At 28.8% G+C, this 21,030-nt stretch overlaps 5 protein-coding genes and 1 long non-coding RNA gene across 7 annotated transcripts; 2 read left to right on the forward strand and 4 right to left on the reverse strand.

Annotated features, from left to right (window-relative positions):
* Positions 1–783: 783 nt before the first annotated feature.
* Positions 784–9,419, reverse strand: LOC124491620 (uncharacterized). Its single transcript, XM_075735407.1, has 4 exons — positions 8,494–9,419; positions 8,274–8,420; positions 7,625–8,201; positions 784–1,282 (listed from the first exon to the last, which is right to left on the reverse strand). The coding sequence occupies exons 1-4, from the start codon at positions 9,310–9,312 to the stop codon at positions 939–941; spliced, it is 1,887 nt and encodes a 628-aa protein (XP_075591522.1). The 5' UTR covers positions 9,313–9,419; the 3' UTR covers positions 784–938.
* On the forward strand, positions 1,813–3,204 carry LOC124492846 (protein-lysine 6-oxidase). Of its 2 annotated transcripts, none has more exons than XM_047055852.2 (4): positions 1,813–2,122; positions 2,187–2,537; positions 2,618–2,911; positions 2,990–3,204. In XM_047055852.2, exons 1-4 carry the CDS (start codon positions 1,828–1,830, stop codon positions 3,202–3,204), a joined length of 1,155 nt encoding a protein of 384 aa, XP_046911808.1. In that variant the 5' UTR covers positions 1,813–1,827. The 2 variants fall into 2 exon arrangements, with proteins under 2 accessions (XP_046911808.1, XP_075591526.1); XM_075735411.1 differs by having other exon boundaries at positions 2,618–2,893.
* Positions 3,215–6,763, reverse strand: BicD (Microtubule-associated protein Bicaudal D). Its single transcript, XM_047055851.2, has 8 exons — positions 6,129–6,763; positions 5,961–6,047; positions 5,430–5,906; positions 5,228–5,366; positions 4,519–5,163; positions 3,957–4,435; positions 3,653–3,890; positions 3,215–3,558 (listed from the first exon to the last, which is right to left on the reverse strand). The coding sequence occupies exons 1-8, from the start codon at positions 6,270–6,272 to the stop codon at positions 3,455–3,457; spliced, it is 2,313 nt and encodes a 770-aa protein (XP_046911807.1). The 5' UTR covers positions 6,273–6,763; the 3' UTR covers positions 3,215–3,454.
* Positions 9,420–13,242: 3,823 nt separating the features above from the next.
* LOC124492847 (uncharacterized) lies at positions 13,243–15,596 on the forward strand. Its single transcript, XM_075735413.1, has 2 exons — positions 13,243–15,059; positions 15,240–15,596. The coding sequence occupies exon 1, from the start codon at positions 13,665–13,667 to the stop codon at positions 14,619–14,621; it is 957 nt and encodes a 318-aa protein (XP_075591528.1). The 5' UTR covers positions 13,243–13,664; the 3' UTR covers positions 14,622–15,059; positions 15,240–15,596.
* On the reverse strand, positions 14,504–17,204 carry LOC142598192 (uncharacterized). The gene is made up of 4 exons (XR_012832497.1): positions 16,735–17,204; positions 16,431–16,662; positions 14,719–16,359; positions 14,504–14,639 (listed from the first exon to the last, which is right to left on the reverse strand). It is a non-coding gene; the product is annotated as an uncharacterized LOC142598192 (long non-coding RNA).
* Positions 17,205–17,720: 516 nt separating this feature from the next.
* On the reverse strand, positions 17,721–21,005 carry Alas (5-aminolevulinate synthase). The gene is made up of 6 exons (XM_075735408.1): positions 19,848–21,005; positions 19,647–19,775; positions 19,241–19,490; positions 18,987–19,171; positions 18,432–18,916; positions 17,721–18,354 (listed from the first exon to the last, which is right to left on the reverse strand). The coding sequence occupies exons 1-6, from the start codon at positions 20,158–20,160 to the stop codon at positions 17,905–17,907; spliced, it is 1,812 nt and encodes a 603-aa protein (XP_075591523.1). The 5' UTR covers positions 20,161–21,005; the 3' UTR covers positions 17,721–17,904.
* Positions 21,006–21,030: the final 25 nt, after the last annotated feature.

A 21,030-nucleotide genomic window follows, 5' to 3' on the forward strand; every position in this document is an offset into this window, starting at 1 on the left:
ACTTTTTTCTTATTGAAATTTCCAGAAATATTTCTTAAACAAAAAAAAACATTTATTAATCGACACCATAAATTCATTCATTCATTCATTCATCGATGATGATGATTATTATCGAGAACCACCCTTCACATCTTTTTTCATCATCATCATCATCATCATATAATAATGGAAATGTGAATGAATGATTACCGAACAAAAAAAAAAAAAAAAAAAAATTCTCGCCATCTCATGTGTGTGTGTGTGTAGGTAAATTAAGTTAGCCAAAAAAAAAAAAAAAAATCATTCATTCATTTTTCTGATCAATGTCAAATCATTCAGGCAATAGATAGAGAAGTACGCCTTTTTGAACCAAAAAAAAATATAAAATAAATCTTGCCCTTTTTTTCTGCTCCTCGTGATACAATAACAACAACAACAACAACAACAACAAGTGTGTGAAAATGATGAATTGATCCACCAATCAATGAGAGAGAGAGAGAGAGAATGTGCAAAGAATCACAACTCACACACACACACACACAAAGACATTATTTGACCATAATAATGATAATAATAATAATAAAAAAAATGTTCATTAATTAGACACCTAGTTTTAATCAAGTTTACCTGTCAGAAAAATGAAAAGAAAAACTCATGGTTAGTATTTTCACACACACACACACACACACGCCAAGAAAAATAAGAGATACACCACATTCTGATGATGTTATTTATGTTTTTTTTTTTACTTTGGTGGGCACACACACACACACCGTACACATATTGTGTACAAAAGTCAAATTCTTTATATTGCAGAAAAAAAAATTTTTTTATTTATTTGACACTCCTTTATCAATGAGAAATGATGTGATGGATTAATGTGGTTTTTATTCATTTCTACAAATAATAATAATAATAATGTTTACCGAATTTTTTTTTGTTTTTATTTTGTTTTGATTCTATTTCAAATTTCCAAAATAACTTGTATGTGTAAATAGATCGGAACCAGTTTTTAGGGCTTTATTTTTTGCATCAATCACATGACGTTCATCATAAACAGTCCATGATTCTGGTATTGATTGTTTATTCTGATATTTACGTATTATTTCCGTACCATATGTAGTATTGAATAAATCTTCAGCTGTAAATTCAGATTGATGAATTTCCGTTGAACGATATGATACATATGGTTTTAATTGACAATTGTCCAAATCTTTTGGCACAATGATTTCTGGTTCCATTTCGGGAACATATTCAAAATGACGACCAAACCATACACCGGGATAACGTATACGCATATCATCTATAGCAATAGGAAAATCATATTCCTTTTCCAATAATTCTTTCGGTAATTTATTATGTTCAAATATTCCACGTTTATTTGGTATTGGAAATTTTCGAAAATTTCTTCTTCCATTACAAATGGATGATGTATTAATACGCATACATTGTATGATGGTGAATTTCAGCTGAATATTACGTGATGCTATGATGGTGACGACGTTTTTACATCCATGCCAAAACATTTTCTTTCATCAAATTAACAAACAAAAATCGTGATTGGAAAATTGTGATTTTTTTTTTATTTTGATTCAAATGAATAAAACACATGTTTTTTTTTTGGTTCATTTGGCGAGGCCATTCATATAATACGAAAACAACTGTTGCACGTGATCGATTTGAAATTTTTTTTTGTTTTTTTTTTAAATTCCAAATGACAAAAACATATGAAAATTTCAATTTCGTTTGGAAAAAAATGTTTAAATATTTAAATTTAAAAAATTATCCACGAAAAGAGGCAAGTTTTTGTATTTGTTTTTTTTTCTCGATCGTCAATTGAATCAATCAATGATGATTAATTTTATTCTATTTTTTCAATTATCCATTTTGATGACGATTAATTCACAATTATTTAATGATAATAGAATCGATAATAATAATCATCACGACGAAGGAATGATTCGTCTGGTCGGTGGTCGAACAATGTTCGAAGGTAATGTGGAAATTAATCATTTCGGCCAATGGGGAATGATTTGTGATGATGAATGGAACATGAATGATGCCAATGTAGCATGTAAACAATTGGGTTTTGTTCTTGGCGCAATTATGGCAACGAATAATAGTCGTTATGGTCAAGAAAATGGTAAGTGAAAAAGAAATTTGATTGTCAAAAAAAAATGATTCGATTTTTTCTTTTAAATTCAAAGAATTAATTTGGATGGATAATGTCATGTGTGATGGCCGAGAATCGTCAATTTCTTCATGTCGATTTAATGGCTGGAATATTCATGATTGTAAAACCGATGAAGCAGCTGGTGTTATATGTCGTGTACGTTTCGATCAACCACAGCAACCATTATGGCCAATTCCGATTCCGAAACCGACGTTGATGGTAAACAGACAAATGAAAATGCCAGATTTACCAGATTTAGAACCAGATCCAAAAGAAGTTGAAAAATCTGCATACATTGAATCAAGATCAATAATGTATTTACAATGTGCAATGGAAGAAAATTGTCTCTCACAATCGGCATATGAAATTGATAAAAATGATCCAAGTAAGTGGATGATGATGATTATTTTTTTTTTTGAATGTGAAATAATTCTTGAAACATTTTTTTTTGTTTTTTGTTCATAGCATGGATTTTTCATACAAGAATCTTGTTACGATTCACGGCAAGTATACGTAATGTAGGCAATGTTGATTTTCGTCCATTTAGACAAAAAAATCAATGGATTTGGCATTCATGTCATCGTCATTATCATAGTATGGAAATATTTGCTACATTCAATATAATCGATCATGATGGAAATCCGGTAGCACAGGGACATAAAGCTAGTTTTTGTCTTGAAGATAATGAATGCCATAATGGTGTTGATGCCAATTATGTTTGTGCCAATTATGGTGATCAAGGTATTAGTGTCAATTGTGGTGAGTGAAATCAATGATTCTTGAATTTTTATTTTCAATTTTAAATTCAATTTCATTTACTTTGTTTCATATATTCAGTGGATATCTATAAATCCGATTTAGATTGTCAATGGATCGATATAACTGATATTGTACCGGGATCATATCAATTGAAGATAATAATTAATCCAGAAATGAAAGTGGCAGAAAAAACATTTGATAATAATGCTGTATTATGTTCATTTGATTATCATGATGGTCATCGTAATCATAGATCAATAGTAGTCACTAATTGTACATTAAGTTCATTGTGAAACTCATTGGTTTGACTAATTTTTTTAAAATTCATTTATTATTATTGCTTTTTATATAGTTGCCAAAATCAATCAATCGATTGTTATAAATGCAAATTTTTTTTTTGTTAATATATTATTTATATATATAGTAAATATCGATTTGATGCATGCGAAAAAAAAATCACAGGTCCCAAGAAAAATGAATGATGAATTTTTTGAATATGAATATATAATGGATGATCATCTGTTCGATTCTCAAACTATCCAATCAATTAGGACGTCGTTGATTGTTGCTGTTGCTGTTATTATTAGTTTTCGATATTAGACGTTGATTTAAGCTTCTCATATTGATTTTAGGATTTCGTCTGGTTTCTACAAGTTAGAAGTTGTATTTTGGATGGATTGATGAGTTAAAAATTAAAATATTTTTTCGGAAAATAAACAAAAAAAAACCATATATAATTACCATTCTGTGCTTTGCCCATCGATTGTCTTTCTTTATCCATTTCTAATTCTTCAAGTTTTTCAGTCAATGCCAATTTCTGTTGTATGGCAATTCGTAACAATGAATTCAATGTTTTTTTCTCCTCTTCTGATGCTTTATATTTCCGTTGTAATTCATCAATTTGTGAAACATAATCTTCACATCTAGCTGCAAACATTGAACGTAATGATGCAAAGGTGGCAGCATCTTCTTTCAGGGCCTTGAATAAAAAAGAAAAGAAAGCAAATTAAAAATGAAATTTTTTTTTCGCTTCATTTGGTTGTACCTTGAGTTCATTTCTTAATTTTGTCATCGTTTCAGTCACCACAGCTTTTTCAGTCTCATATTTTGATTTTAGATTTGCCAACGCCACTTCAGCCGTCTGTTTGTTTGTCTTTAGTACGGTTCGTAACGATGCAATCTGTTCACGTTTAGTGGATAATAATGATTTCAAACGAACAATTTGATCCTGCAGATCATCAACATCTTGAACGGAAACCATCGATGTTGGCTGTTCATTATTGTTAACATCATCATGTTTTTGTCGAAAATTTCTATTTTCAATAGCTTTATCGATGGCCATTTTCAATACTTTTATCTGATCCTTTACCGTATCCAATAGATTATTACATTCAACGGTTTTTATATCATCCAATATTCCATATACTTTATTCAATTTTTCTTTTAACTGATCAATCGATCGATTTGGATCGAAATTTGGCTGTAAATGATTGAGTATTACACGATCCGGTGTTACACCATTTACTATTATTATTGATTAACAAAACAAAACAAAATAGAAAAAAATTCAAATCATCATCAACAAAAATTCATTTCAAATCACTTACTCAAACAGATATGATGATATAATGAAGCCAATTCTTCAGATACTAATGACAATTCTTCAAATGTTTGATTAGAATTTGAATAAAATTCATTAATCATTTTAGCTAATATTTCACAATCATTTTCATATTGTTTCGTTTTCATTTGATAATCATTTATAGAATTTTTCATTTGTTCCAATTCATTTCGATAACCATTCAGATCGATACTGGAAATTTTTGATTTAATCAATTGTTTAATATTTAACAGATCTGGATCAGTCATATCCATCATTGTAGTGTTTGAATCATCTAGATTTAAGTTGTTTAATTCTTCGAAAATTTTTTCAATTTTCACCGTTTGAATTTTCAACTCTTCACGTGCTTTTTCCAACATTGTTTGTGTATCATTCAATCGTTGATTTAGTTGATGTTTTTGACTATCCGATTCTTCTAGCATACGTTCGAATTTTTTAATCTCATTTATATGCACTTCACTGAACAACGATCCTTCTAATGATGGTGGCTGTGTTAAATAATTATCCGATGAATTGAGAAATTCATTTTCTAATTTTTTCAAGGCACTATTATTACCACCACCATTGCCACCATCATCATCATTATCATCATCCATGCCAATGGTTCCATCAAAGTTTTCCGTTTCATCATCTATTTGAAAATATAGTGTGTTTAAAAATCAATCAATCATCATATAACATCAAATAACACATACAATCAAATTTTAATCCAGTAAATCCAACAAAATTATTGATATTCAGATAGGATTCGGAATTTAGTTTTTTATCCAATTCTTTTTTGATTGCATATTTTTGTTCACGTTCCAATTGTAATGCTTCTAATGCTTCTTTTGTCTACAAGAATTTTTTATTTTTTAAATATGGTCAAATGATCAATCAAAAAAAAAAAATACTGACCTGTTTTTCTGCAATACTTTTCAATTTAGTACATTCTTCAATCTGTGTTTGAAGAATATCAATTTCACTTTGCAAACGTTGTATTTCCAATTTGAATGTTTCAAAATCAATTTGTGATGATTTCAACGATGACACCTGTTTCTGTAATGAAATATTTTCCTCTTCCAATTCATTCAACTCTAAATGCAACCTGGATTCACGTTGTTTCGATTCTTTTAATTCATCCAGAATTTTTTTCCTTTCTCTTTCGTTGATTTCTTTTCGTTCCATAAGTTTAATATTTTCCTGGCCAAATTTATCACGATCATCTTTAACATTTTGTAGTTCATTTTTTGCATATTTCAATTCTTTGCCCAATTCAATCACTGTACGTATGAAATGTTCTTCTTTTTTTGCACTTTCCAATAATAGCTGTTCTTCTTGTTCAATTTCCGATGTGGCTGATACACGTTGTATTGTTTGTAATTTATTTAAGGCCTGTGAACAGAAAATGAAATGAAAACGTCGATCGTTTGATTGAATGAATCTCACCTCTTTTAGATCTTCAAAATCTTTATTTTTTGAATCATATCTACTTTCAAGTTCATCATATTTTTTCTGCAATTCTTCTTTTTCATCCTAATGGAAATGAAATAGAAAAAAAAAAATTATCATCGTCAATGCATACACACGTGTTTTTTTTTGATGGTGTTGCCATACCAACAACACTAGACCATATTGAGCTGATTGAATTTTTTCCGCCGTAGCTGTTTTCAATTCTTCATTTAGCTGTTCAATACGTTCTTTAAGATTTTGTATTTCATTATCACGTTGTTGGATAGAATCGTTTGTATCCATTATCATTGATTATTATTACAAACACACATACACACACCTACACCAATACTACATTACATCAATTCAAAATGGAAAAAAAAAATTCCGGAATACCGGAAATTTTTTTTTTTATTACGAATCAGGTAACAGATTTTTTTGAAGCAGAATTTCTTTTTCAGTTGTTGATTGTTTTTTTTTTGTTCGTTTCTGTTTTGCTCTATCTTTTTCTCAATATGAATTCAATGACGACGACGACGACGACGACGATGGAAACATTTTGTTGTTGTTATTTTGAACCATTAAATCGAAATAGGAAATTCAATCAAAAAAAAAAAAAAAAAAAATGAATAAATCAATGAATTCATTCATAAATTTATTATATTTTGATTGTTTGATTGATTAATGCCGATAACAGAAAAAAAATATGACAACAACAACAACAAAAATTGACAACGACGACAATGAGAGAATTGAATCTCACCAATATAAATGGTAAATGTATTCAAGTGTGTGTGTGTGGTGCGTCTGTTGTGATGTGTCAACAAACTGCGGCGGCGTTGGTTGTATACATTTTCACCATTTTCACAATGTAATACTCGTCTTCGTCGTCGTCGTCGTCGTATCAACAACAATTTCTTTTTTTTTATATTAAAAAAAGACAAAATTCGTATGTGGGGCTACCCGTTTATTATATAAAAAAAAAGACAAGCCCAATTCATTTTCACCAATACCAGTTTATATATCAATGTCTCGATTTCATTTTTTTTTTTTCAAAGTTTCGATTAAATTGGGAACAAAAAATCTACAGACTTTTTTTGTTGTTGTTCATCTGACCCATATATATATATTATTAAAAGATCATTCCAATCAACACCATAAGATGGTGATGGTGGTCATCATTTGAAATAGGAATTGTGTTTGAAATTTATTCTAAACGAAAAAAAAAATCAAAAAAATTCGAATACAGAAATGAATGTCTGAAAAATGGAATGGCAACAGAAAAAAAAAATTTTGTTTGTTCGATAAATATGTGAATACTTGAAAAAAATGATTAGATGCCAAATGAATACAAAATGTCCACTGGTATTATAAAGAAAAAATCCCCTACAGAAATATCACAGATAAATTTGACAAAAACAATCTCCAATTCTATAATTCGGTTGTAGGTTGTTGATGTTGTTGATGATGAGCAGTAGCTTGTTGTTGATTGAGCGGATAATGAACAGAAAATTCTTCCATTGCTGCATTTATATTGGCAGGTGATTTATAGAAATCATTATATGTAGAAATAAATACAAATTCTGGCTTCGGATAGAGATCAAAATGATTATTACTATTACGTTGATTTTCATTATAATACAATTGATTCTTGACAAAACCGGATAATTGATTACGACATTGTATGACCAACAATATGATTACACCACTGATGATCAACATGCCAAACATGGCGCCAATAATGATCGGTATGATTGATTCCAATAGGAAACAGCCAAATTTATCTTTATGCAATTTAATAATGAATTTATCTTTCAATGCGAATGGTGAATAACAGCGAACATCCAATGCATTTTGTTTCATTATAATTTCACTGACATTTTCATTCAATAATGTGGCCAAATTAAATATCGGAAATGTTATATTTTGATTGAGAAAATAATCCGGATTACTGCTGACGGTTTTGTTGAACATACGAATCAGATGAAAATTTAGCCATTCAAGGCTACAATTACAATTGAATGGATTGCCACGTACGTCTAGATAGAGATCAAATTTTTTATATTTCGTTATCAAATCTATTTGTAGATTTTCAAAACTATTATTGGATAGTATTAACGATGAAAGTGAATAAAGATTATCGAACACATTAGCATCGATATGTTTCAATGCTTGATTATTGGATAATTCAAGTATTTCCACATTTTCAATACCATCAAATGCATCCACATGAATTTTCTGTATGTTTTCATAAAAAATTATCAATGAAATGAATTTCGAATGTATATAAAAAAAATGCACATGACTTACAGCTAATGACGAAGTATTGGTTATATAAAGTCGTTTTAAATGTTTTAAATGATAAAATGATTTTGGATGTATAAATGGAAATGGATTCTGGCCAATATTCAATACTTGAATAACATTTTTCGGTAAAAACGATGCCGATGGTATGGCCTATGAATTTTGAAATGAAAAAAAAACAAACAGAATTTAATTCAAGTCAAGTTTTTCCACTCGAAATACTAACCATCAATGAATTATTATTTAGATTAAGAATTGTCAAATTATTAAGACCATTAAAACAATTTGGACTTAATGATGCAATATGGCATGAGCTTAAATCCAATACGGTTAAATCATATAATGCAATGAACCAATTATCATCTAAATGTTCAAATTCATTGAAACTTGCATTCAAATGAATCAATACCGGTGTGTTGGAGAAAAGATTTGTGGTGAATTTTGTGATCAAATTATTACTAATATTCAGATTGATAAGATTTCGTAGACCAACAAATGTGTTTTCATTCAATACTTTCAATAAATTGTACGATAGATCAAGTATTTGTAATGTATTAAGATTTTTGAATATAGTATCATTAATCATTTCAATACGATTATAGCTTAAATCTAATATCTTCAATTGATTCAAACCATTGAATGCTTTTGGTCGTAATGTGACCAGCGTATTATTTTTCAACAAAATAATCTGCAATTCATTATTATAACGGAAATTATCATCAACAATTGTTGATATTAAATTCGATGATAGATCCAGATAGATGAGATTTTTATAAACATCAAATGCAGAATCAATACGACGAATATTATTCTGTGGTAGATATAATTTTTTCAATGCTGGATTCAATGTATGTGGTACATATTCTAATTGTGAACTTTCACTACAATTAGTGATTAATAATGTTTCAATACAATCACAACCACGAGGACATGTTCGTGATGCATTGCTACCATTAATGATGATCAATAATATGGTGATGATGATGATGATGATGATGATGGAAATTTTAGACAACCTCATCATTGTTGATGAAGATTTTTTCATGATTTTAATGAAATATAGGAATGTAGTGCGATTTATATATGATAAAGATGAAATTGGTCAATCCAAACAAATTACAACCATAATATACCAACAACAAAAAACTCACTATGATTGTCTTGGTTTTTTTTTTCACAGAAACTTTTCCGATTTTTTAGATTTATTTAAAAAAAAAAATTTCTCGAAAAGTTTCTCCAATTTTTTTTCCACTTCTCTTATTTTGTTGTTGGTCATCATTCTTTTTTTTAAAAAATTTTTTTTTTGTAAAAAAATTTGGAAAATTAGGGAAATTTGTCGTTTTTTCTTGTTGATGGAAGATTTACATGATGATAACGATGATCATTTATCCACACACTCAATTTGGATCAAGTTCATTTACACACACACAGTGAATGTTTGGATCATCGTTATCATATATAATGTACGTCAATGTTGTATTTATTTTCCCTTTTTCGTCATTTCTTTTTTTTTTCTTAAATTGAAAATTTCGATGATCCCATTTCATTCAAGGTTCATTAATTTGTTATTCATCACCACCATCATTTATCACATTGAATACCTTGTTCGATTTACAACTTTCGATTCATCAATATCATTATTATTATCATGAATTAAATACAAGATGGTGACCGATCCACCGGATCAAACTTGTTCCATCAGGTTCCATTATTATCATAATCACTGGATCAAATCGATATCGATTGATGGTTGTCTTTGATTATAATGTTTGTTTATTTTCATTCAAATATAATTATCATATCGGTATCGATGAAATATTGAATGAATAGCTCAAAATTAATATACAAAACAACAATCAATCAATCAATAATGATGATGGTAAGTGGGAAAAAAATGACGAAATAATTTATCGTTTTCCATTTCTGTTATTTTGTTCATGGACATTTTTTGATTTTGATTCTCTCGACGTAATAATATACATACATCCGTCGCACAACAAACAATCGAAAACAATCGATCTATCGATCGAACGTTTTTTTTTATTTTTCGTTTCAAATATCATGTCATGTTGTGGGAATTTTGACGAAAAACAAAAAAATTATATATCTAGAATATATATATAAAATGACACCATCAAACGACAGAAACATCGACACATCGATCAAATATTGACATGTTATCTATATATTCTCAAGTTCACACATACATAGTTTCCAGATATTATTATTATTGATGTGGCCAAAAACAAGACAAGAGGAAAAATTTCACTTTTTATTACGAAATACCAACGCACACAACAAAAATTCATTATCATCCAATATCCAATTATCTCATCATTATCATTCAGTTCATTACCTGCGTTTGTCAAATTGTGGCCAGAAAAAAAACCATTCGTTTTCCCCATTCGTTATTTCACCATTTCCTCATATAAAACAGGTAAAAACCATTGGTTGCATTTCTGTTTTGCACTTTTTATAAAGTTTTTTTTTCTTCTTTCCCATTAAAAAGAATGAATGAAAATTTAAAAAAAAAAATTTCGAGCACAATTCGAATCCAAACAACAAAAAAAAAATGTGAAAGAAAAAGAGAAAATTTTGACATTGACTTCCGCCAAAATAATATATCTCGACAACCATACACATTTATCAAATGTCTGTATATATTTTTTTTTCTTGTTTCATTGCTGCATTTCGTTCCAGTTGGAACGAGCATCATACATTGCTGTTGTTGCTGTTGATTTCAGGATCAATAGAGCAGAGCAAAAAAAAAACAGCCATTGAAATTGGTGGTAATAGGAAGAGAAAGTGAAAAACTGAAATAAGATAATTGTGTGAATGAATAAGAACGAAAACAAAACAAAAAATAAATAAATAAATAACTATAATGGATACCTTGAAATTTGTGAATAAACAGACACACACACACCGACAATTCAATCAAGACAAAATCATTCATTCGTTTCAGTTTATTGATGTTCAAAAGAGAGAAAGAGAGAAAAATAGAATGAGAGGAATGATTGTGTGTGTGTGTGTGTGTGTGCGTTTCATTATTTGTCTTTAGGGCAATTAATTTTTTTTTTTTTTTTTGGAAGAAAAAAAAATGACGAAAGAAATGTAATTAATTAAAAATCGGCAAATGAAAAATATAAATGTTGTGTGTGTGATATATAATTTTCACACTTTTCACATATGTGTATACAGTATTGCCGAATATATTTTTTTTTGTTTTGCTTTTAAATTTCACAAAATTTTTCATGCAGAAAATTTGTCATTTACTGATTTCATTTCATATATATATTTTATATACAGCTTTTCTTTTCAAATCAGACAGAAAAGAAAAATAAAATCAGCACAACACTAATCATCATCATCGATTTATGGGTTAAATTTCAATTTTTTTTTTAGCCAATGGCTAATCAAAATTGAAAAACTTGATCTTTAATCATTTTCCGGAGAAAACAAAACAAAAAAATCATTTTCATTGGAAAATCCTATATAATTGAGATTTGTTGTTGTTGTTTTTTTTTCATATCATAAATCCCAAGAAATACAGAGAGAAAAAAAGAGAGAGAATCTACATGTAATGATGATCATGAAACTGACCATCATTCTGTATGTGTGTGTGTGTGTGTGTGTGTTTTGTTCAGGAGGTCATCATCATCATCATCGTTATCTACTGTAATTAATTAATTTATCATCACGATAAATGTGATACATTTGGCATTTTTTTATTTTCTATGCTTTTCAGCCACATCATTGAATTCGTTATCAATAATGAAACTAGGTTACTAATATAGTGACGTATGTTGTTTCTGTTGATCTTTTTATCTGTTTTTTTTAATTTACAGTGAAAAAAAAACTCTTTGAACATTTAAGTTCATCATTAGCCTCTGGTTAAATTAATTAACTATGCAATTTTTTTCTTTGTTTTCATATTTTTTTTGCATCTTTATTTATATTCATTTAAATCTACAAAAAAAATAAACAAACATCCGTTAAAACGCCATTGAAATAAATCATTGTGAAATCATCCTCATCATCATCATCATTATTTACTGTTTCATCAGATAAGCGGTTTCAAAATAAAAAATAACTACATAGAACAAAAGAGAGAGAGGGATCCAAAAATGTTGAAACGACAATAATATACCTTGGATATATTCATATTCATTTCAGTAGCAAATGAGACAATTAAACTAAAAAAAAAAAAAAAAAAAGATACAAAGATAACAAGTTAATCAAGGTAATATAATCCTAAGTAGTGGAAAATTGAACGAAAAACAAAAAAAAAAATTAAATTGATTTTACAAGGCTGCTACGGCAGCTGTGTGTTTGTAGAAAGAGAAAAATAAATCTTCATGAATCTTCATTCATTTATTATGACAATTCCAATCGGAAGTGTATCACCCACTCGAATAAAAAAAATCTTTTTCTTTAATTCAACAACAGGTGAGTGTAAAAAAAAGATCAAAAGTCATCAAAACCGATGAATTCATCAACAGGCTTGGTCACCCCCCCCCCAAAAAAAACAACCTAAATTTGATTGATTGTTATTGAACTCTATATCGTAATTTACCTGTGTGTGTTTAAAAGTTTTTTCACTGTGCTTTTTTTCCCCATTCTAGACATATATGATCAACAGGTAAGCTCACATTTACTGAATAGCAAAGACTTGTTTGTTTTCACTTTCTCATTTTATTTTATTTCATAGCAAAACAACAACAACAACAACAACAACAGCAGCACACAGAGATCTTTTTCTCGTGTATATTTGTATCAACAACAATAGCGTTTTCTGTCTGGCCCGTAAAACAAAAAAAAAATCAAAACAAAACAAAAAGAAAAGAAACGAAAAAAATTGAAATTGGTGAGATCTGTGTTTGCGTGTGTGTGTGTGTGTGGAAAAACAGAAAAAAAAGAGAGAAAAAACGACGTTGAACGTGGTGAACAAACGAACGAAGACGACGATGTGTTATTTTGTGTGTGTGTTTCATATCGATGATGATGATGATGATAATGACACATAAAGCAATACTTCTACTTATTACTTTCATTTCATTTCTGTTTTCGTTGACCATTTCCAGAAACAAAAACAAAACAAAAAAAAAAAAACTGTCTTTTTTCTTTCTTTCTCAATCTTTTTTTTTCTTGTTCATTCACATTTGTCGTTCTGAATCATCAAAACATTATTATCATCAAAAACAAAAAAGTTTACCATCGTTTGATCTGTCTTGTGTGATTTTTTTTTTTTTTTGAAACTTTTGAACAACAAAACAACCGCGTTGTTATTGTTGTTGATGATGATGGTGATGATAAAATTTTGCTTGTGATTTGAAATCTTCCCGTTCAATATTTTTGTTATACCGAAAAATCATTTTTTTTCATATCTGGAAAAAAATGATACCCGGTTTTTGTGATACATCAACAACAACAACAACAACAACAACAAAAATAATGATGAATAAGAAGAATACCTCAACAAAAATAATTGGTGGTGGTGGTGTTGGTGCAATCATTAATATTCATCAACAAAAACAAAAACAACGACATCAACATCAACAACAAGGATTAATGTGTTCACAGCAATCAATATTAATTGCAATGGAACGTTTTGTACGTTCAATGAATAATTTGGATCAAACAATATTGATACCATCAAAATTACGTGATATGGATAATATTGGCATAAAAACTGAACGTCATCTAATACCAGAAATATTTTATAACATTAATCAATCAAATCAATCGAATCAACAACAAACAACGAATGAATTGCATAATTTTTTTATCATGTTAAATGATGTTAAAAAAGAATTACTTTGGGGTTCATCATCATCATCATCATCAACTAGCTCAATAATTACAATGGCTCAATCATCATCATCGTCATCGTCATCATCATCATCATCATCAACTAGTCATGAATTTGTATATCAACATCATCATCACAATAATAATCATCGTAGGAATAGTTCAATTAATAATAATTCACCATTTTATAATAGGTCAATTAGTTTACAATCAACATCATCATCATTTTCATCAACATCATCATCATCGATGATTCCGGTTAAACATAGTCGTCAATCATCACAAGAAGATTGTGGTATTGTTGGTATTGGTATTGGTAGAAGTGGTAGTAGTATTGGTTCATCATTATCATCATCATCATCAACATCCGATACTGAAAGTGATGCTGATTCAATGCTTACAGATAGTTGTGATGATACAACATCAAATCTATTTGTTTCATTTCGTCATCATTTACAAGGTTTACATACAATTCTTAATCAATTATCTGATTCAGCTGATTATCTTTCAATACGTTATCAGGAAGAGATTGATGATATATAAAGAATTTGTATTCTTCAGCTGAAAATGACTTTTTTTCAAAACAAAAACAAAACAAAAAACTTTAAATCAAAATCAATCATTTTTAAAAATGCCTCACCTTTTTGTTTTTTTTTCTCATCATCATCATTCAATTACATTTGCTTGTTGTGTTTCAGATTTTTTTTTGAATTTCTGAGAAATTCGTTTGTTTTTTTTTTTTTTTTTTGGTTTCATTTTTTATTTCTGGTATTTTTATTTCATTTTTTTTTCTTCTTATTCATTTTATTAATTATGCGGCCACCACATCTGTGATTGTGTGTTCTCTATCCTTTTTTTATTTAAAATTTTCAAATTTCATTTCATTTTTCATTTCTTCCTCAATCAATCAATTGATCAATCCATCAAAATACATAACCTAAAAAATTTTGTAACAAAAATAAAAAAAAACAAAAGAAAAATGTAAATTCATTTTTGAAACAAAAAAAGAAACTGTTATCCTACCATTAATATTATTTTTGTTGTTGTTGTTGTTTTTTTTCTGATTATTATTTGTTTGGATTATCATCACCATCATCATTCATTCATTCATTATATTCATCCACCTTGTTTGTCGTCATCAACGTCATTTGTCCAATCAAGTTAAAATTATCCACCATACAGATTAAGCTGAGACTATATACATGCACCTGGATATCTTACTGATACTGATAAAGCCGTTCGTTTCATTCTCCCCTTAATTTCACATTCATTGATCATTATCATAAACAAATAAACAACAAAAACTTCAGGGGAAAAATTATTCAAACAGTTTGTGTGCGTGTGTCCCAATCATCATCATCGTCATCATCATTTGGTAATTTATTAGTTCAACAATAATAAGTTCATCACAACTAAACAAATAAAAATAAAAAGTAAGAGACATTAGTATTTTGAAAGTAAAAGTTCAAATATAAAATATCTAATTGTATGTGTATGTGTATGACAAAAAAAAAGAAATATATAACACATCCGCCGTCATAATAACGACAGATGTTCAACACATGATGATGAACGAAAAAAAGAAAAAAAAACTTCTTACTCTTATTTTTTCTTCATTTGAAAAAGAAAACATCATAATTTTGAAAGCGAAAAAAATGAATAAACAAATTCAAGTTGATCCGATCCAATAATGAGAAAGATTATTATTGATGTACTTATTGAGAGTCAATATCTTCTTATCATCATCATCATCATCATCATAATCGTTGATCATTGACCATTTGATGTGTATGCCTTGAAGTAACAACAAGTGGCAAACGAATTGAGCCATTTACAACATGAACATTTATAATAAATTCACATCTATATAAGAATGATATTTGGGACACACACACACACAAAACATACATTGTAAAAAAGAAAATTTCAACTTTATCTCCTTCATGTTGTTAATGTTGTTGTTGCTGCAAATATTGATCACGAGAGAAAAAAAGTAACAGTGATGGGGGACAAACACGCGAAGAAATTTGGAACAAGAACGACATTTTGAAGATGAAATAATAAAAAAAAACAGGAAGAAAGTTTTCTTTTTTTCCAATCGTTGATAATGATGTCTACGACTCTGATGATTGATCGGAGCAACAATTGTCTATCATCATCATCATCATTATTGACAAAAAAAACGATATAAACCACAATTTGATGAAGACGACGACTACTATAGATTCGCCATCATCATCATCATCATCATCATCAATGACCTAAACAGAATAATTTATAGCTAGATAACAAACAAAAAAAAATTAAATTAAATAATTTGCTGTAAAATAATTAATTAATTCAAATTCTTACTTTTTCTTTTTCTTGTTGTTGTTGTTTTTTGGTTGATGAAAAAATGATTTTCTTTCTAATAATAATAAAAAAAATAGATGATTCTTGCCTGATTTTTTTTTTGATGAGAAACTCTAGTAAATTTTATTTCAAAAAATATTTGATTTTTTTTTTAAATTTCATTAGCAAATCGATATTGGTTTCATAATCATCATCATCATCTTTGTTTTCCATTGATTTTTTTTTTGCATTGCTGAAAAAAAGCAAAAGCGAAAAAAAAATTTATTCAACTTTTGAAACAAAACAAAAATAAAATACTATATACCATGTTGTTTGTTGTAGAGAGATTATGTTGATGTTGAAACAACACACACACCATGTTCTCGTCGATTTCGTTGTCGTTGTCGTTGTCGTCGTTGTTGAAGGTTGATGTGCTCTTGAACAAGCAATAAAAACACAAGCCGCTAATTTTTTTTTCTCTTACTTTCTTCATCACCATTTTTTTTCAGCGATCATTTTTGTCGGCCCCATTCCATTTCTTCATTTTCATTAATTCATTTTGGAAATTAAAAAAAAAAACAAAAATTTCACAATCGGATATCACATGTTTTTGGCCACCACCATCACCACCACCATCTACAAACACCATCAGCAATTTTAATCATGATCATTGATTTTTAACCTTCTCAACAATAAAAAAAATTATCTTATGATATAGTCATGGTCAACAAAAAAAAAAAAAATCGAAATCAAAGACAAAATCTGTTTAGCGTTAAGCAAAATTGTTAATTGGCCTTTTTTCCTTGCTGCTGCTGTTTGCAAATTATAGTAGTTTTTTTTTGATGGTCAAAAAAAAATCTAACTGTATTTAAATGATAAAATAAAAAAAATCGTTTGGGCGAAATCACTTTCAATCTTTTTCTCTCATTTTCAATCACAGGAATCACATCGCCACAGGTACTAGACTTACCTGTCTTGTCTGTTGTTTGGTCAATGTTTTTTTTTTTTTTTGTTATTGTTGTTGCTATTCGATCATCTTGTATATATGACAATTATTCATTCATAATAATCATTGATTCAAAAATTGGCCATTTTATCCATCACCATCAATCAACGATATATATTATTATATGATTCAGGAACTCACAAACTTGTTGTTGTTGTTGTTGTTGTCCATAATAATAAAAAAAACAGGAAAACTATTCGTAACATTGAAAATATTTCGAACGTTCGATAATGAAAATGATGAACGTTTACTATCGATTGTTCGATAGCTGATATTATCATAATTGATATAATCGATAATCGATATTTGACAAAAAAAATAAAATTTTATTTTTTTCAATCATTCAAAAAAAAAAAAAAATTATAACAAAAATTAAAATTGCTAAACACATTAAAAATGATGATGATAATGATAATAGCCTATTTATCTTGTTTGTTTATTTGTAATTGTTAATTTTTTTGTTTTGTTTTTGTTTTGTTTAATAATTTTTCAACAAGAAACATATAATGGACATTTTTTATCCATACCACATGGAACATTATCCAGACCGATTTTCCAAAGTTTATTACAATAAGAACAAGTTGGACTGGTCCAATTTTGTTTAATGTTAAATAAACCGGCACGTTTATATACTTGGACAAAATCCTGTATAAATCGATCAATCATTTCATATGAATGTATCGGTGATGGTGCTATACGAAGACGTTCTTCACCTTTCCTTACGGTAGGATAATTAATCGCTTGAACATAATGACCATATTGTGACATTAATTCATTGCAAATCCAATTACTTAGATACGGATTTCCAATCGGTATCGGTATTATATGACTTTTACTATCCAATTGTGGTATACCATATTTTTTTAAACATTGTTTAAAATATGAAACTTTTTCCTGATGCATTTTTCGTAGCATTTGTCCTTCTGGACCTTTGAGAATCTAAAACAAAACAAAAAAAATCAACAAAAAAATGATAAGTGAACTTTGAAGAAAACAAAAAAAAGTTGAAAAATTACTTTAATTGCCGTAATAGCACCTTTCAATACGGTTGGCGGTAATGAAGTGGTGAAAATAAAACCAGCAGCATATGATCGAATCATATCGACAAAATTCCTATTACCAGCAATATATCCACCAACATTACCATAAGCTTTGCCTAATGTACCGGAAATTATATCCATTTTATCGACAACACCATCACGTTGGCCAATACCGGCACCATGTTCACCATACAAACCAACAGCATGTACTTCATCAATAAATGTCAATGCATTATAACGATGTGCAACATCACACAGCACTTCTACTGGTGCTATATCACCGCTCATTGAATGTACGGTTTCGAATGCAACAATTTTCGGCAATGAATAATCAACATTTTTAAGCAATTCTTCCAAATGCACTGGATCACAACTACGAAAAATATGTTTGGTTGCACCACTATTTCGTATACCCTGGATCATTGATGCATGATTACCGGCATCGGAAAATATATGACAACCTTTTTTTTGCATATACAAAATAATGAAAATTAATTTGAGACCAATCATTCAAGTAAAATTTACACATACCTGGTAATAATTTTCCCAACGTATACAATGTAGAATCATTAGCAACAAAACAAGAAGTGAAAATTAAAGCCGATTCTTTTTCATGCAGCCGTGCCAATTCTTCTTCCAATTCATAATGACATGGTGTATTACCGGATATGTTTCTAGTGCCACCACTGCCGGAACCATATTTTTCAACAGCATCACTGTTATTATAACACATTTATAATAATAAAAAAATGATGATTGATAAACAAATAAAAAAAAAGACTTACATAATAGCTTGTTTAACATCCGGATGTGTAGTAATACCCATATAATCATTACTACACCAAACTTGTATTCGTTTATTATTTTCATCATTACGTTGGTGATGATGATGATCATCATCATTAACATTACTAAATTCATTAGCATATGGAAAATTTTTTGCATCACGTGCCACTTTTTTAAACACACGATAACTATGATCTTTTTTCTTTTTCATAATTTGATCAATAAAAAAACGTTCATAATGGAATTCATCTGTGGGGGAAAAAAAACATTGTTAATTGCAATTCATTTTAGAAAAAGAAAACATGCATGTTCATCGTTTTTATTATTGCAATTTTTAGCCGCATCATTCATTCATTCATTCATTCATTTTAACCTCAAACACAACAAAAAGAACAAAATACTTACTTTGAACATTGGCCATATTTTTCACTTCACAAATATCTTGTACAACATTATCACTTGCTTTCTGTAATGTTGGTTTAAAAATGTCGAAAAATGGACATTGTGATACATCACCTTCCATTGGATGATTTTCTAGATATTAATAGAAAAAAAATTAAAATTAAAATTTTCCGTTAAAATCGAACACACACACAAAAAACATACTTGGTTTCGAATGTTGTTGTTGTTGTTCATAACCACCATGTTGTTGTTGTCGCTGCTGCTGCTGTTCGTGGCCAGCAGTTGTTGTCGAATTATTATTATTAATGGTGATTTGTTGTTGTTGTTGTTGTTGCTGCTGCTGTTGTTGTACAAAACGTGGTTCAATCGGAAAATCCGATGATAATAATCGTACTTTATTCATATGTGGACATTTATTTAAAAAATTATTCAATAAAACATTTGAATAATGATTCAAAAATGAAAGGGAAAATTTATTTAAAAATGGACATTTTGTTGTTGTCATTGAAAAGGCCATGATTTTTTTTTTGTTGGTTTGTTTGTTTGTCTGATCCACCAAAATGTTTTTTTATTGAAATGATGATTCGTTTCTATACACAACAAGCGCACAGATCAAATGATGAAAAATAAAAATAAAAATTTTCAAGTGGAAAAACTCGTTCTCTTCGTTTCGAGATTGATTGTCGTCGTCGTCGTCGTTGTGTGGTTTATTTTATATATGTGAGAAGAAAAAGTGGAACTTTTCTATTCGTTCGACATAAATCAATCAATCAAAATTTATAACAGTACGATGGTGGCTGCTATAAATATATGATAATGATGATTTGATTATGGAAAATAATGTAATTTCAAAACAACAACAACAACAAAAAAAACGTACGAACGAACGTGCAAATTTGTCGTATTTTGTACCGAAAAAAATAGAGTGCACACCACCATAAACTGTTGATGTAATTGAGAGCAAATTTTCACTTGTAAAATAAAAATAAAAACAAAACAAGACAGGAAAATGAAACTTTTTTTTGGACGAAATTTGATTGATTTATCGAGAAAATCTTTGTTTCGTTTGTTATCGTGCGTACAAATTGTGATAAAATTTTTAATGATAATGAGAAAAAAAAAATCGAATGATTTGCTTTGATTTTTTTTCTTTGAAGAGATTTTTTTCTATATAGCACAACCAACGATATCTTTATGTGTGTATGTGTTTCGAATGTGAAAACCAGTCGAGATAGCAGAAATTTGTTTTTTTTTCTTTTTGATTAAATCATCAGCAAAAAAAAAAACGACAACCAAGCAACAGGCAAACCACACACATATATGTCATTGAATGAATTTTTTTTTTATCATCACATGTAAAGAGAGACAGACATCAAAAGATAGACAG

This window comes from Dermatophagoides farinae, chromosome 1 (genome assembly GCF_024713945.1).
Source record: "Dermatophagoides farinae isolate YC_2012a chromosome 1, ASM2471394v1, whole genome shotgun sequence".
Taxonomy (NCBI): Eukaryota; Metazoa; Arthropoda; class Arachnida; order Sarcoptiformes; family Pyroglyphidae; genus Dermatophagoides; species Dermatophagoides farinae.